The sequence below is a fragment of the Camelus bactrianus genome, chromosome 13 (assembly GCF_048773025.1).
Source record: "Camelus bactrianus isolate YW-2024 breed Bactrian camel chromosome 13, ASM4877302v1, whole genome shotgun sequence".
NCBI lineage: Eukaryota > Metazoa > Chordata > Mammalia > Artiodactyla > Camelidae > Camelus > Camelus bactrianus.
Window position 1 is genome coordinate 31,670,965 of NC_133551.1, and position 16,655 is coordinate 31,687,619.

The 16,655-nt window shown below is 40.1% G+C and overlaps 1 protein-coding gene across 6 annotated transcripts in view; it reads right to left on the reverse strand.

Moving 5' to 3' along the window:
• Window positions 1-16,655, reverse strand: part of CACHD1 (cache domain containing 1) — a 230,649-nt gene that overhangs the window by 115,827 nt on the left and 98,167 nt on the right. For all 6 annotated transcript variants that reach the window (XR_012511191.1, XR_012511193.1, XR_012511192.1 and 3 more), the window contains exon 3: window positions 9,565-9,713. Coding sequence is in view for 2 of the 6 variants with exons in the window: in XM_045512456.2 (XP_045368412.2) it covers window positions 9,565-9,713 (149 nt within the window). In the remaining 4 variants the exon portion in view is untranslated. The remainder of the gene's footprint in view (window positions 1-9,564; window positions 9,714-16,655) is intronic.

A 16,655-nucleotide genomic window follows, 5' to 3' on the forward strand; every position in this document is an offset into this window, starting at 1 on the left:
AATTTGCCCCAATTTTAGATCTGACTACAGCCTTCCTTTGCTTTAAAACCTATTGCTTATGGAGGGAAATGTGTCCAGTCAACCAAGGACTTTGAGCCACTACCATGCATCTCTTATCTGCCAATCTAGCTGTGTCCTCCTCTTCACCACCCTCAATGCGCTATGATGCTTGCTGTCTTCTGGTCTGAAGCATCCTTCCCCTAGATCTGCCTGAAGGAGCTCCACTCTTCAAGGCCTCAACTACCACTTTTGTACCAAGCCTGAGTGCTCAGAGACCTCTGTTTAAGATCACTTTTTCTCCTAAAAGAGTCCAGCTTTCTCATGACACTTGGCACAGTCTGTTTAGCTTACTCTGCATATGTCCCACAAGCTCCTAAAAGGTACCACCTGTTCTGTTCATCTTTGTCTGCCACAGTGTCTAGCACAATGTCGCGCACACTGAACTGCCTTGAACGTGATACAGACGAGTTGAGTTGAAAGTGATACATACATAGATATTCGGAAATTTTGTGCCTTTGTATTTACCCTGAATACAATTATTAGTATTTGTTATAATTATTCATATCCATTACTGTTATTATTGATGATTAAATCTAATAACTGAGATGACTAAGTCAACATTAACTTAAGTTTCCTATCAGAGCTCAAGGGAATAATACTCAGATGAAAACAATGACTGTTCTGAATGGGCATAAAAGTACTTGAACTTCTGCCTGGAGGTAAAGTAGCTCAATAATTTGGAAATCGTCATCACTATCAATACTCAAAGTAAAGACAAAATTAGGTTTGCTACCACACACTAACTCCTTCAGCAAATGAATACAAAGTTGAATCTGACAGGGTCCCTGAACTCGAGTGTAATGAGAAGAAAGATGAGAGGCTGCTCTCGATACAAATAGGACTGAAAACCTGGTATCAACCACTCTTCACAGTTACCCAGAATCAGCCTCAGCCACCTCCGATTCCTCCCTCTTCCAAACACCCAAGGCAGTGGGTGCCAACAGCCAAGCTCAGGCCCCTCTTTTTCCTTGCCTACACCGACGAAATCAGACTATGTCTTCTAGTGGCTACATGGGTGACAAGTAACATTCCCTTAAGGGGATCATCATTTCATTCCATTTCTCAAAGATTTTAAATTCTCTCGTTCAAGCAACTAGTATCTGCTGAATGTCCACTATGTGTCAACACAGAAGCAAGAGAAGAATTGTCCTTGATTTCATTTGAAGAGCTCAGAGTCTCCTAAGTAAAGTTCAGCATTTGCTCTGAACCCGGCTTCTCAGCTGCTCCTCCCATCACTTCCTCCAGACACAATGTCCTCCTCAGTGCTCTTGGCCACTTCCTTCACAGGGCTTTCTACAAACTGACCTTTCTCTCCCGGAGACCTCTTCCTCCATATCACTGTATGTTCAAATCCTTTTCCCACTTCAACACTCAGCTGAAATGCTTCTTCCATAAACCATTCCACAAATGTTTATTTTTTTGAAAATGAATGACTAAATGAGTGAGTCATTTAATCTCTGTAGGCCTTGATGCATAGTATCATCTCTTTTGTCCCCCCTCTAGGAAGCTCTCAAAAAGATGAAAACAAATTCCCTAACGAATCTAGAATTTACCAATTTGGGCAGTAGGAAAAGTTGCCGATAATGGCAAATGGCTCCAAAACCAAAACTTCTAAGAAGGTTGAGGGAAATTAATGAAATCTTAAGAGGTGGCTCTCTGGAGTATAGTTTAAACTGCTCATTTCACAGCCGAGGAATCTGTGGACTAAAGAGGCTAAGCGAACTTTCCAGGATCACATAGCAAACTGGCAGAACTAGTCTTAGCACCACAGTCCCATGATATGCACCATAGCTGAACTTAAAGTGAAAGGGCAACTGTCTTCACCGTTTTCAGGTATTTCTTCTTCACCACAGTAGAGACTGACTTGATTTAAAATTCAAAATTTTTAAAAACTTAAGAAGAGGCTTGCCTCTTATTAAAAAGGAAAGAATGCTTATGTTTGAGTTCAGTTAAAAAAAAAAAGGAAAGGCAAAACACAAACCCCAACCTGATGCTCTTAAGTCCCTGAAGAATCCCAGAGAGCCTCGTACAGAAATCAGATCGGTCAGCATGTTCATCAACAAAATTAAAAACAACTCCCTAAGTAACTTATTTCTGGTTCCTGTGTGTCAGTAACACTTGAAGGACTTAAAATGTGAACCCAGAAATTTGCACAACATCTAAATCATGCCACAAAATATACCACCAATTTACATGGATAAAGACTTAACTCAAATGAATACACTACTTTGCAGATAGCTTATTATTATGGCCATTAACTTTTTTTTTTTTTTAAAGAGAAGCAGTCCAGGAGAACACTAGAAAGTTCTAGGAATGAGAGTCTGGAATCCTCTAATCTAAATCTGAGGGTTAATAAAAATTCAACTCCAGTGGTATGTTTTGCAGTTCAATTTTCTATTCTGTCTCGAAGAGGGTGTGATGGTCAATTTTATGTCAATTTGGCTGGGCCAGGGTGTCCAGATATTTGATCAGACACTATTCTGGATGTTTCTGCAAAGGGATTATTGGAATGAGATCAACATTTAAGTCAGTGGCCTTGTGGGTGGGCCTTATCTAGTTAGCTGAAGGCCCTCATAGAACAAAGACTGACCTCCCTGAGCAAGAAGGAATTCTGCCAGCAAACTGGAACTGCAACTCTTCCTGGGTCTCCTGCCTGCTGGGCGATCCTGCAGATTTTGGACTTGATCCCCACAATCACCAAAATTCCTTAAAGTAAATCTCTCTTCCTCTCTCTCACACACATCCTCTTGGTTCTGTTTCTCAGGAGAACCCTGACTGATGGGGAGTCATAATAGGGGCTTATTCATGAGAACTGTAATGAGGAGGCTGTGTTCTTGCATTCGAACCCATGCCATCTGCTCTGCCTGCAGCACAATACCCTCAACAGGTGAGTGATAAGGCCTGATTCCTGAAATCATACAGTTCTCCTGGATGCCAGCCAAGGGAGGCACTAAATCTGGGTTCTCAGAAAGAGAGATGAGTCCTGTATGCCTTCCCCAGTGACTGTATCCATCTCAGTGGATGCCCCAACGCAAAGAGCAACTTGTAAAATAGCAGGAATCCAATTTGACAACAGTTCCCAGAGTTTCTTCACTTGTGGGAATCAATGAAGCTTTTTAAGTCTCCCCTGAGGGGTATGGGAGAATTCTCTGTGCAGCTGAAGTCTCCTAGCTCCAGGTGGCTGGCTTCAGACAGCCTTAGAAACAAGTTGCTTACTTACTGTAGTGCCATCAGAGTATCACTTTGCTCATCCCCAACCTGGCCTGGATGCTTTAATGCCAGTTCTCACCATGATTAGCCAATTAACGAGCATTAACTGAGTGGAGGATAACAGCACTGAGTCCCACTTGGAGACACAAAAAAGAATTAAAAAATCTAAGCTCATTTTCCCAGTATCTCCTCCCTGGTTCACCTTCTCCATTGTTCCTCTCTTCTTAAATAAAGACATCAAAAATAAAAGATCAGAATGCCAACAGGCAGAACACCTCCAGAAGAAACTGGGGAATGGAGGAGAGAAACGGATTAAGAGATATGGAAGATAAAGTTATTGATTGATTTGTGTAAAAGCCAAGGGTTAGCAGGGCCTGCTGTCTAAGCATTGCTTCAGATGTGCACGGCAGAACCCCATCTCTGTGGCAAGCCAGGTTTCGGGACAATCTCAGTGTTATGCATAAAGGAGCTATGCTCTTTAAAACCTGACAGAAGGAGCATGCGTGTTTAAGTTGGCATACCAGGGAACGCACATGGAGAAGACATTTTAAACATTTATTAACATGTTATAGTCTTTCCAGATCAGGAATTTGCAAAATCACATGCTAATGTGGGCCAAGTAGGTCATGGAAGTCAGAGGACTGGGTTGGGTGTAATGCAGTTGGGACTAAGGGGGGTGGTGGTGAACGAGAGAATGCACACCCTGTCTTCGAAAGGAGCTGCTCTTCACAGCAGCCATTGCCCAGTGGGCATGTGGAGCCACCATTGCCAGATCTGATTTTACAGAGGTCAGAAATTTGGATTTTTAAAATGTGTAATTCCTCCGAAGTTCAAATGTTGGCAAGAGAGTTAAAAATTTACAAATTTTAAAACCTTTAAAACACCCTGTGGGGCCAAGATAAACACATCTGCAGGCCAGATACAGTCCATGAGTGTTATCGTGTGTTTGTGTGTCTGTGTGATCCTTGTGAGGGAGCCCAGGACCTTGCGGTCCCTCACCACCTACACCATTACAGCATAAAGGGAGCTGCTAATTAAATTACATGAGTAAATAACCTCCTTCTCAAAAGTGTGCTATTTAAAGTGATACCACTGAAAATGAGTCTGTCTTAGAGTAAGCCATAGCCTATCTTTTCCCCCACATTAGAGAATATTAATTCTTCAGATCACTCCCTCAACAAATACTGTCGGAATTCCTAATCACAATGCAGGACCCTGTACACTGTAATTAGCTTCCAGGGCTCCTAAGTCAGAAGAGTTGACTGGTCTGAGAAGGGAAGTATCAAAATCACCTGAAAAATCGATTTTCTGCTGCTTTGGAGGTTCTCTCTGTTGTCATCACAGTATAGCCTTCAGGGTGTATTCTGCAGAATACTTATTAACAGAATGCTTTAAAGCCCCTCTCCCTTCAGAACTGGGCATTCTAGTTTCTTTTTTTTTAAATATGCATTATCAAGCTGCAGTGACAAAAATCAAATATGTATTATACATCAGTAAAAATCAAAGTAGGACTAATACAAAAAATAAAAAACAGCCGTTGGTTAAAATTGGTTATAAAAATACTGGTCTAGGGCTAACCCACGTTTAACACAGTGGACAAGCAAGGTCAAAAGGCTACAGACACTTTTTTTTTTTTTTTTAACAATGTCAGTAACAAACAGCTAGAGTGCTCTTGGGCCAGTGTTGGATTTTAAAAAAATGTTTACAGGCCCCAGACAATGAAGAACAGACAAGATCCAGATCTAAAACCGGCGATCTCTTACCTCAAGTCCAATGGGTTTTCTTTATTAGAATGGCAGTATCAGTGCATATGCTCGAAGCCAATTCATGGGTATGAAGAATTTGCTTTATAGAACAGTAAAATCTTACAGTTTGGAAGAGCTTTCACAACAAACTTGAGTCCATTTTTCACTAATTTCAGTCACTACCATTTGAAGATCACCTTCAAAACTTTGGTCACATTCACTTACTATTTTCATTTAAATTAATTCACTTTTTAATTTAGGTACATTTATTTCAAAAAGAAACTTTATGCTATTTCTATAAGAGAAAAAACAGTATCTCTTGACATAGAGGATAATATTGAAATCCCTCCTTATCAAATAAAAAAGTTAATGACCTAGAGCATCTCCCTACAGTGACCCTGTGAGGCAGGTAGTATCAATATTCTCATCTTACTGATGAGAAAACTGAGGTTCAAAAGTAAGTGACTTTCCAAGGTCAACTTATGAATGAAAGAGGTATGATTCAAAACCAAATCTGCCTAGCATTAAAAAAAAAACCAGAAAACCCTGCTTTTAGTCAAGTCCTTAAATTGCTTCCGTAGACTGGGAGTTCCTTTCTGCACTTAACTCCAACATGAACTCCTTGAGATTCAAAATGCAGACTTTTTTTGGAGGGCCTGGAATATAGGAAAGAGAACTGAAAATGTGCTCAGTGGGATACCGTAATAGTTAGAAAATACAGATGAAAGCGTTTTTTGAGAGCCTGGGGAAAAGGCAGCTAAGGATTCCTGCCCTGGTTCACAGCAATAACTTACTACGAACTCTTTCCATTTTTGACTCTTCATTAAAAAGGTTGAGAAAGCCTCTTAATTTTTTGAAAGCATTTGTACTCAGTCAATGGCTAGAAAAGCGTCAGCTCAGAGTTCACTCCAAAAGGCCCTTCACACATTTCCCTGATAAGTAAGTAAACTCAATGCAAAGCCAAGAAGACTCAGTCTAAGAGAAGGGTAGTTGTCACTTACCACTTTTTGCTGCAGACAGTTGTGATCATGTCTCTCTTTAAATACGCTGCTAGAGGGAACCTGTTTTTTGCTCATCTGTACATCTTCTGATTACTCAGCTTTATCATCAGAACTGTTCAGGTTTTATTACATTCAGCCCAAATGACAACTCTTAGCTTTGTCAATTACTCCTAGTGAGGAGAGAAGGTCACACTGCAGCTCCACGGAGTTCCCATTCAACCAAACACAGAGGTCCAGCCTCTGAAGGAGGAACAGTGTCTCAAACTAACCTGCTTCCTCAGCACCTATCCTTCCAGGAGTATAACTGCGGTCTCCTAGATGTTAAACTGAACTAAATGAGAAGTTCCTGGAGGGCAGACACTGCATTTTATGTTTTATTGTATTCACCTAAAGGTAGACCACTGATTTCTGCCAAGTATCTGGATGGCCTGCATCTCAGACCTCAACCCTTATCTCAGCATATTCAAAATGGAAGTCACTGTCTTTATCCCGAAACATTTTGATGTGAGTCTCCCCAAACTTTCAACGTGTACATATGTGTACACATGTGTGGCCAGTTTCACAATTCAGCAAATTCTCTTCTACAGCAAGACTGTATCTTATCATGTTACCACTTTATGACTGCGATATAATTCCCTTAACAAATCTCCTATTATTAGAAGTTTAGGATATTTACAATATTCTCTATTCTAAATGGCACTACGGTGACATTCTTACAAATTTATCTTTGTAAACATGTCAACATTTTCTTATGATATTCCTCCAAATGACCAGATCAAATAAGATGCATTCTTTTTTAAAAAACTGAAGTATAGTTGCTTTACAATATTGTGTTAGTTTCAGATGTACAGCAAGGTGATTCAGTTACATATACATATATGTGCATATAATATTATTTTTAGATTCTTTTCCATTATAGGTTATTATAAGATACCTAATATAGCTTCCTGTGCCATAAGTAAATCCTTGTTGTTTACCTATTTTACATACGGTAGTGCGTATCTGTTAATCCCATACTCCTAATTTATCCGTTTCCCCCGCTTCCCCTTTAGTAAACATAGGTTTGTTTTCTATGCCTGTGAGTCTGTTTCTGTCCTGTAAATAAGTTAACTTGTACTATTTTCTAGATTCCACATATTAAGTGCTATCACGTAATATTTGTTTTTCTCTGTCTGACTTACTTCACTTAGTACGATAATCTCTAGCCCAAGATGTTGCTTCTAAAGTTCATAGACTCTTTGTGATGCCATCCACTTGGTATACTTCTCTGCTTTAAGGAACCACAGCACATCTCCGCTGTGTCACATTTTGCCCTAACTATTAATTATGTTCAGTGTTTGGCCCTCACCCAATAATTTTTTAAATTTCTTGAGAGTCGACATCCCCTCACTCATCCCCATATTCAAGTCATTTCAGATTCCAACAAACAGTAATCAAACACAATTGCGAGGTACTGGGATCAAACTGGATGAAGTGTAACCCCTGCCCAGAACAGCAGGGGAGGCAGACCTACCAACAGCACGTGATTCGTTCAGTTCTACACCGTAACAGAGGTGTAGCAAACTTACTATGGGAACAAAGATTGGGGAGCAATGAATTTCTTCAGGGGCAAAGGGGAAAAAAAGAGAGGTTTTAAAAAAAAAAAAGAAAGAGAGAAAAAGAGAGAGGTAATAGGAAGCTATGGAGCGCAGCAAATTGTTGAGTTACTTCTTGAAACGGTAATAGAAATTCACGAGGTGGGCAAGTAATGGGAAGGAGACAAGTGGGCAGATTTACAAGTAGACGCCAGTCAATTCAAGCTTTCTGTTTCATATAGAGCTGCAGTTCCACTTAGGAATTCATGAAGATCTCCCACCTTCTGCGGCTACCTCTGCACTACCGACATTTTGAGCCCGACATTTCTTTACTTTGGGGGCTGTCCTGTCCATTATAGGATGTTTGCAGCACCCCTGACCTCAGCTCAGGGGTCCCCACCTTCCAACGGTGACAACCGAAAATGTTTCCAGACATTGCCAAATGTCCTGGGGGTGAGGGGATAGGAGTGGGGGAGTCACCCTGTTTGAGCACCACTGTTTTAAGCAGAATTCTAGCTTTGAGGATTTCTCCCTTACTATACTATCTCCTCTCTCTGGCAGGAAAATGATTTTCTTTGGTTCAAAATGCAGCTGGACCTTGTTTTTTATTTTTAGATTAGAGAGGAATTGTCAAAAATACTGTTACTGATGTCCTAGATATAAAAAAGGACATCTTCTTGGATTAAACCTAATTAAAAATGTTCACTATATGAAAGTATATAAATATTATGGCCAATATTTGTTCAGAACATTACAGTTTGCAAAGCATTTTCACAGTTGATTTCTTTGAATGCTCACAATACCCTGTGAAGTATCCATTATTGTTCCCACTCTAGAGATGAGGGAGGGTGTTGTCAAAACCATCAAATATCCGAGACCACCTGAGCATTAAGTCCTGGAGCTGAGACTCATATCCAAACAGTCACATTCCAAATTGTACACCCTTTCCATTTAGTTTAGTTAACAACTAATATGATCTTCTCTAGGCTGCTGACAGGATAAGCCAGAGAGAAAGGCTTGTCTTAGTATCACACAGATGAAGGAACGAAATGATTTGAGGATGCTCTGTTACTTACATACCCACCAAGAAGCTATAATAAGTAAAAACTTGCTTGTGGAAGCAAAGCATCATTTAGTCACCAGAAAACTATGTCGTCTCTGCCCCTTGCATAGCTTCAAGAACACTTATTGTATAAAAAGAGTGATACATACTAATTATGGTAACACTTACACTCATAATTTTTAAAGCATGTTAACATCTTTTAGTCGTTCTAAATAGCCAATCCTAAATTGGTGTAATAAAGATTATTACCCACTGACAGCAAACTGTGCATAAAAATAAACATTAAGTAACCCGATTATGGTCACACAGCTAGTTAGAGACCAAATCAAAATTAAGTTCTGTGTACCCCTAGGTAAGTGTTCTTTCTGCTACAATTTCCACCATCACCTGACCCTACACCCTCCAGATATAAATATCACTATGCCAACAAATAAAAATATCTTCAGCCATTCAGACACTAATTATGTTTCAGTATTATCTGAAGCCACGTCTACATTGGCAGTTTTAAAGACACTAAAGTATGAAGTGGGAATTTTTGCTATTCTAATCAAATGTAAAAAGCATTCCCTTATATTAGGCAAATTACCAGAATCAGTGAGACTGTCTTACTGGTTACCCATTAATTAACACATGAAAAAATGTTTGCAATTGTCTAGACTTAGTCAACTCTGTACTATTTGACACTTCTGAACCTGGATTCCAGCATGACAGAAAGGTGATCAGGGAAGGTCCAGGAATTTCCTGGATATAGAGTCACACTTCCTTAAAAGTTAATGGTCTGTGTAAAGAAAAGGACTTACTTAAGACAGCAACACCAGACATTTTGCAGTAAACAAACTGGTATTTTGAATATGAATGGAAAGCAATTCAATTCCTGGTTTAAACAATAGCAAAGAGATGTAGAGTCTTACTCCATCATGGAAGGTGGGATGGTACAGCAGTCTTGAATTGCAGTTAGTGGAGACGTCAGGTGAGCCGTGTAAGATGCCTCTACAACTTGCTTGTTCCGGTTGACCACATCCAAGTAACGGTTGAACTTCTCTCGGATTTTTTTGGCTAGCTGTGGGATGACAGTAAGCAAAATAAATCGAAAGCCCAGGACAATAACTCACTCTACTTTTTCTAATAAGCGAATTAATTTGTGTCACAGGCTGGAATGTACTAACCTTCCGGTAAAACAAACACATACACCCAAGTCTTACATCACTGTGCATAATTGAATAAAAATTGCAAAATGCCCAGAAGTCACAGAAGGATATTCAAATAGCGATAAAATAATAACTTCAGTCTCAGATGATGATACATTAAGCACATCTCATGAGTTCAAATTCAAATAGAATAATACTGATTGGTAAAATGCCTTGCTGGAGAAAGGAAAACAGTCTATTGATACTACTGTCAGCATGACTGCGGGTTTTAGAAGTTACAGAGCAACAACAGCGATTGGAAGAAAAAACACCACCATTGATGGTTCTGGATTCACAAAGATTTTTCAGATCTATTTTCACAAAAATACCTGAAGGAAGGGAAATGACATACAGTATCTTCTGCTACACAACTCTAGGGGCGCCACTCAGTCTTCCATGTGAATGGCAAATCTCTAAAGGTGTGCAATGCAGACATCCACATAAAACAAAATATATAGTTAGAAATATACTTGTGGTTTGGTCTGTTACACCTTTAAGATGGACAAATGCCTTTCTTAACTGCCAAGAACAGAACACTTCATCATAATTTACTTTCACGTGGGAATAGCAAAAGCAGATTGCTAAGCATACCGCTTTTCCCTCCATTGTTCCCACCAAATATCACAGCTTAATTACAGATCTCCAGGGAAAACAGTGTTGTTTTTCTTCCCCTTAAACAAAATGTTACCCAAATGAAATGACTGATAGAATTATAGCTAATTGGTTTTGCAGAGCTGTTCATCATCAGCACACTAGAGGAGAACTAATCGTCTCCTTTGGGTTATGAGTCTCACACCATCCAACAGCTTACAGGCTGAGAACATGGAGCCAAATCAGAGTATCTTCATTTGTTATTCTCAAATCAATTTTAAAATCTGATTTTGTTCCAGTGATATTCAGGCACTTTCAGAGTTTCCATTAAATAACTGAGGTTCTCATTCTTGCTGTATGATGCACAAACTATGAAGCTTAGAAAAATTTCCAGACACAAGAAAAGAGTACGAGTGTCATGTTTAACGTTATACTAGGTTGTCCAAATTTATTTCCGCATTTTCAAAGGAGGAACTGTGCGTCTTAAAAACTAACAAGCCCGCCTGCAATTCTACTCCCTCAACTAGCTAGATTCCTGACTATTAAAAAAAAAAAAAAGTCCCTTATTCTCATTGAGGTCTTTGCAATACAATGTAGAGACACAGTTTAATTTCCCATCTTAACTGAGACTATTGGTGATTTTGCCTCCCAGAGGGGACATGGGATAAAGTTTGAGATGACAGGATTTGGTAGTCATAGCTTGGTGCAGAGTGCTGATGGCATCTAGCTGGCGAAGGCCAGGATCCTTCTAAACATCCTACAACGCACAGAACCAGGAATTATATGCCCCCACCAAAGTCAATAGAACCCCATCAGAAAATCTAATGCAGAGAAAAATCAAATATAAGCACCCCAATTTGTAATTCAGCCAATAGGTCCCAAACTGTTCTTCTAGGTTAGTTCTCCACCACTCAAAATGATTCTTTAAGGAGGAAAAAAAAAAATCTAACACATTTCAGTATTTATGTATTTCTATTTAGTTCTTTGTCTTTCCTTTCCCATGGTGAGAAGATGGTGAAAGAGGCCATCGAGGATGCCTGTAGTTCTTCAAAATGTAACCCAAACACACAGATAGGATTATTCACTATCAGCAGACGCGCTGCCATGTTTAACAGCAGTTTGCAGTAAGTAACAATCCTTTTTCCCTAGATTCTCACGTTCAGTGGGCAGTGAGGATGAGAGAACAGGTCAAGCTTGAAAACCTGACGTGTGTTCTCATACCGCTGTCCCTTGGGCTACCATCTGTTGAACATTCCATTACCCCACTAGACTGTATGCTTTGTGAGGGCAGGTCCTACACATTTTTGTTCCTCTCTATAGCTTCAGCACCTACTACACTGTCCGGCATGGATGGAAGACAAAAATATTGAATGAACTAATAATGGTTTTTTAAAAAAATATTCTCCAGAGAGTCATCAACCTTATCTTTTGGTCTAAGGATCACCACCTCTTTAAAAACATGTGATACTTATTTTAAAAATATACAACAATATGTATTTCTGGAAACTTCATTAAGAACAAATTCTTTTTTTTTCTTTAAGTTCTAAAATAAAACAGATATCATTAGTTTCCCACCTACAAATGTAGTCCTTCATTGCCCTTGGGAACAAATGTTTTGTAACAGGGTAAAGATAAGGTGTGCCTGAAAGGACTGAAATTCCAAATAATACCTTCACAAGTTCACTTCTTGGAAATGCAAAGGGAAATTGCAATCATTTCTTTCTCTCACACATACACAAACATACAAACACGTGAGAAAAACATTTGGGGAATTCTAACTTAAGAAAAAAGTTAGATCTCGCTGATCATGATATTCTAATTTGGCTCACCGCCTTTTTTTTTTTTTATCATGATATTCTAATTTGGCTCACCGCCTTTTTTTGGGGGGGCTAAGAATGAGTCTTACATTTTTAAATGTAATTTTTTTAAAGAGGTGTTTCGTGCTACTTAAGAATTATGTGTAATTCAAACATCACTGTCCCTAAATAAAGCTATTTATTGAAACAGTCATTTGTTTACATGCTGTTTATGGCTGCTTTCATTATATAACGGCTGAGTTAAGCAGTTGGAATATAGACCAAATGGCTTGCTTTGCTGTAGGTAGAAACCAGAAGCCCCTCATGTCCAAGACTGAGCCTTAACTACAGTAATTTTATAAAAACTTGCAACAATTCTTTCTTTTTTGGTGTGTTGAGGGGAGAGGTAATTAGATTTACTTGTTTATTTTTAGAGGGGGTGCTGGGGATTGAACCTAGGACCTTGTGCATGCTAAGTATGCACTCTGCCAGTTGAGCTGTACCCTCCCCTCTAAACTTGCTCCAATTCTTTTAACGCTTTAGAAACAGGGTCTCTCCACTTCCACTGTTTGGTTCTTCAATCAGTAGCGCACAGAGAAAGCGATACTTTGTGACTTCTAAGGCTAGGCCACAAAGGGCTACAACGCTCCCGCCTGTCTCTCTGGGAATGCTCTCAACTCTCATGCTGCAAGACGTCCGAGACACATGGAGACGCCACAGTTAAGTGCTTGGTCGGCAGCTTTAGTCCCCCAACCATCCCAGCCCCAGCTCCGGATATGAGTCAGGAAGCCTCCAGATAATTCCAGCCCCAAGTCTTCCCTGATGAAGCCCCAGACATCATGGAACAGAGATAAGTCATCCTTGCAATGCCTGGACCATAGAATCCATAGGCATAGAGAAACAGTTGTTTATGTCACAAAGTTTGGGATGGTTTATTACGGAGCAACAAGTAACCAGAACACCCAGGACAGGCTGGATTCCATCATAAGATAAACACATTGAAGCTAAGCTAAACAAAGCTGCATGGATGGAAGCACTGCGTCTAAATCACCAGAATTATCGGGATTGTAGCGTGCAAATTATAAACCTGTTACAAAGAGATCTCAGGGTTCTTCAGAAAATTGTAAACCAGAAGGACCCTACAATGTAATGATTGTCATTTATATCAATGAGTCGCAAGATAAAAGAACTCTCACTCATTCGAACTCAGAACTGTCTTGTCCATAAAATCTGTGTGTTCATCTGCCCCAGACAAATCAAACTTAAGAGAAGCTGCAATAGTGGCTTGAAATTTAAAAATGATGACAAATCACACAATCTAGGGAATGGAATTCATACTATCATCATCAGGCAAGGCACAGAGTGGGCTGACTGTGGGACTAAGAGTCCCTTGGATGGGTTGGGGGTTCTGGCTGATGGGAGAGGGGCCCTTGCCTGGTGGTGAGGTAGGAAGGGCGGGTGGTATCTGCCTTCGGTCTCCTGGTTGCAGTGGGCCTCAAGCTGATTTCTTCATTAGTGGAGGCAATAGCTTGCACGCTGAGCCCAGACACACGTGACAATTAACAGGAAGTCTCAAAAGTAACCTCCCTCTACTTGGGTTCGTACCTGTTGGCCAGAAACTCCTCAGTGTTTCATGTTGTACACTCCATCTTATTTTGTTTAAAAATAATATTGCCAACAATTGTTGAGGGCAACCTATGCACAGGGCACTGTTCTAAGTACCTCGCAAGCGTGTATCAATTTAATCCAAGGAACCCTCTGAAGTACAAATCTCCATCTCCCAGAGGTGGACACTGACAGCTCAAAAACTTGCTCAAGGTCACAAAGCTAGTAAGCAGGAGAGCTGGGACCTAAAACAGCATTCTGCTTCAGAGCCTAAGCTTCAACCTTCATGCAGCATTTCTCTGTAATATGCACACCAACAACCTACCCCGCCTTTTCTTTTCAAACCCATTTTAACAAACACTATGAAATTCTCGGCAGAATACCGTAAACCATACACAATCTCACTGCTTCATAATAAGAATTCGATTTTAATAGTTAATATCTCACTTAGCATTCTTCATAATTCCAATGAAAATCAAAACTTAGAGGAAGTTGAGAACTGCTGAATTCTACCACCAACATGAAAAATGGACAGGGCCAAAAAGTGAAATAAGATCTTCTCGAAAACTGTGCCTATCTGTTACTACCTGGCTACCGTAGCGTAAGTTACACCGACCTAACTTAAATCGTTCTAATTACTCCAGGGTGTGCGTTTGTCCATAATCTGGAAGGAGAACCAAGTGACTGTACCCTTCAATCCTTTCCTCTGGGTTTTGATCTGAATTAATTTATCTGTCATTAGAGGGCAGTAAGATGAAATTTTAATTCCCACTGGTCGTGTGAAAAAAGAGGCATGTGGACCGTAAGGGTCTCTGGACTCCCAGGGGTTGCTCCAGCCTCCTGTGACCCCACTGCCCGAGATGTCCCATGCCCTTCGGATGAGGACTGAGACGGGGACTCGCTGTAGGAACTCCACTGTGGGGTCATGTTTTCTCCTCTCTAAAAGCAATCTCTTTCAAGCATGCCAACCAAATCCAGGTTGCTTGGCAAGCATAACAGAATCTATTAGAGCAGAGGTAGCCCACAGAGAGCTTAAATCCTGAATGTATCTGTTAAACTCAAAAGGACCGGCTACCAAGGCAGAATCTCCAAGAGGCCAGATTCTGGGTCTGTATCCTGCCATGATCCCTGCAGATGGGAGAGAACAAAGGACGTTCACAACAAAAAGCTACAGGTGGACCCACAATCCTCCTCAGTGTAATTAAAAACATTTTTCTTTCCACAGCTCAGCTTTCATCTTTTATCCTTCTTTATCCTCTCCCCTTCATCCCCTAAGGGGTTCCTGAATGCTGATGAGACGACGGGACTAAAACCATCTTGTCATCTTTTGGGTCAATTCTCCAGCTAGCCAGCATCCAGCCATGGGTCAAATGATGAGTAGGTAGTGCACCGTCCCCATGGGAACGGATTCTAATTTGTCATCATCTCCAGTGACAACGTTTCATCACAACATCAATGAATTTCTTTCTTGCTGAATTTCACTTCCCTTAATTTTCCCATAGACATTTCTGTCATTTGCATACTTCCCCAGAGTCCCCCCCAACCCCCTGCCACCACTCCGCCTGGCTTTTTTAAGGTTCTTTTTACCTTAGCTTTATACTTCTGAAGATTGGGGGTGGTGTGGGCACACGGTTAGAACAAGGTAAAAAGAAAACAAAAATGCAACGGCATGATACACGTTTTTTTTTTTAATGTCTCTTTCCTAAAAGGAAGGTCCGGAAGGAGTTTTGAATGTTAGGGAAAGCTTTATTTAAAATACATGACAATGAAGCTGACAGGCACAGACAGGAAAGGTACCCTAGGGGACTGAAGATTCATAGCAAAAATTCCTATTGAATGTAGAAGAGTTTAACATTTGACATTCAAAAACCTTTGTGCCATGATAAGAATTTAATAGCTGATCCCCCTTTCCTTTGATTCCAGCCTTATGATTCAAGAAAATAAACCCTTCGTTTCCCAGCAAGTTTTGGGATTTGGTTATCTAAATGTACGTGACATAGAAATAATTTTAAGTATACTCAAGCACAAATATTCAATATCTCTGCACGTCACACCACTGCATTCCAAAGTTCAAGTAGGAAACATTCTCTTTGTTTCATCCTGTACACTGTACACAGGATAGAAGAAACGTTCTACCCTTGCTATTATTATTGGTAACAGTTGTAACATTCTAGACAGCTCTCCCCATTATTAGCTGGGAACTTAGGCAAGTTCTTTGACTTCCCTTAGCTTCAATGTCTTCATGAGTAAAACAGGAGTAACAGTTTCAAGGGCTTGTCCTGATGATCAAATGAAGTAAGGAACATACAAAGCCCAGGATAAGTACGAGGGATTACTCTCATTGCTGCACCCCGTCTCTGGACTGGGAAGTGCGTGTGGTGGTGATAAGGAAATGATGTGGGATCTAAATTTTCTAATAAGAGAGCTATAAATAAAAGGAGAGAGACTACCCGAATATTAGCCATTTCATTCATTTAACTCATCCTCATGCCTAATCATCCAAAGGAAACCTGGCACAGGGTCTAGGGGGTAAAAAGGCTTTTTTCCCCCTCCTTTAAGATTAACAGCAAAACGGCACAAAGAGCTTAAGCTTTGGAGTCAAATTTGAGTTAAATCCAGCTCTGTCACTTACTAGCTAAATGGAACCAAGTAAATTATTTCTCTAAGCCTCAACTTAATTACCTCTAAACTAGAAATAACGATAGCTACCTCATAATACTGTTTGAGAACTAAGAGGAATAATGTTTATGACGTGTTTGGCAGAGTATCTAACAGACTGTATGTGCCAATATTGTTGCGACTGCTGTTTACTATTCTCATCGT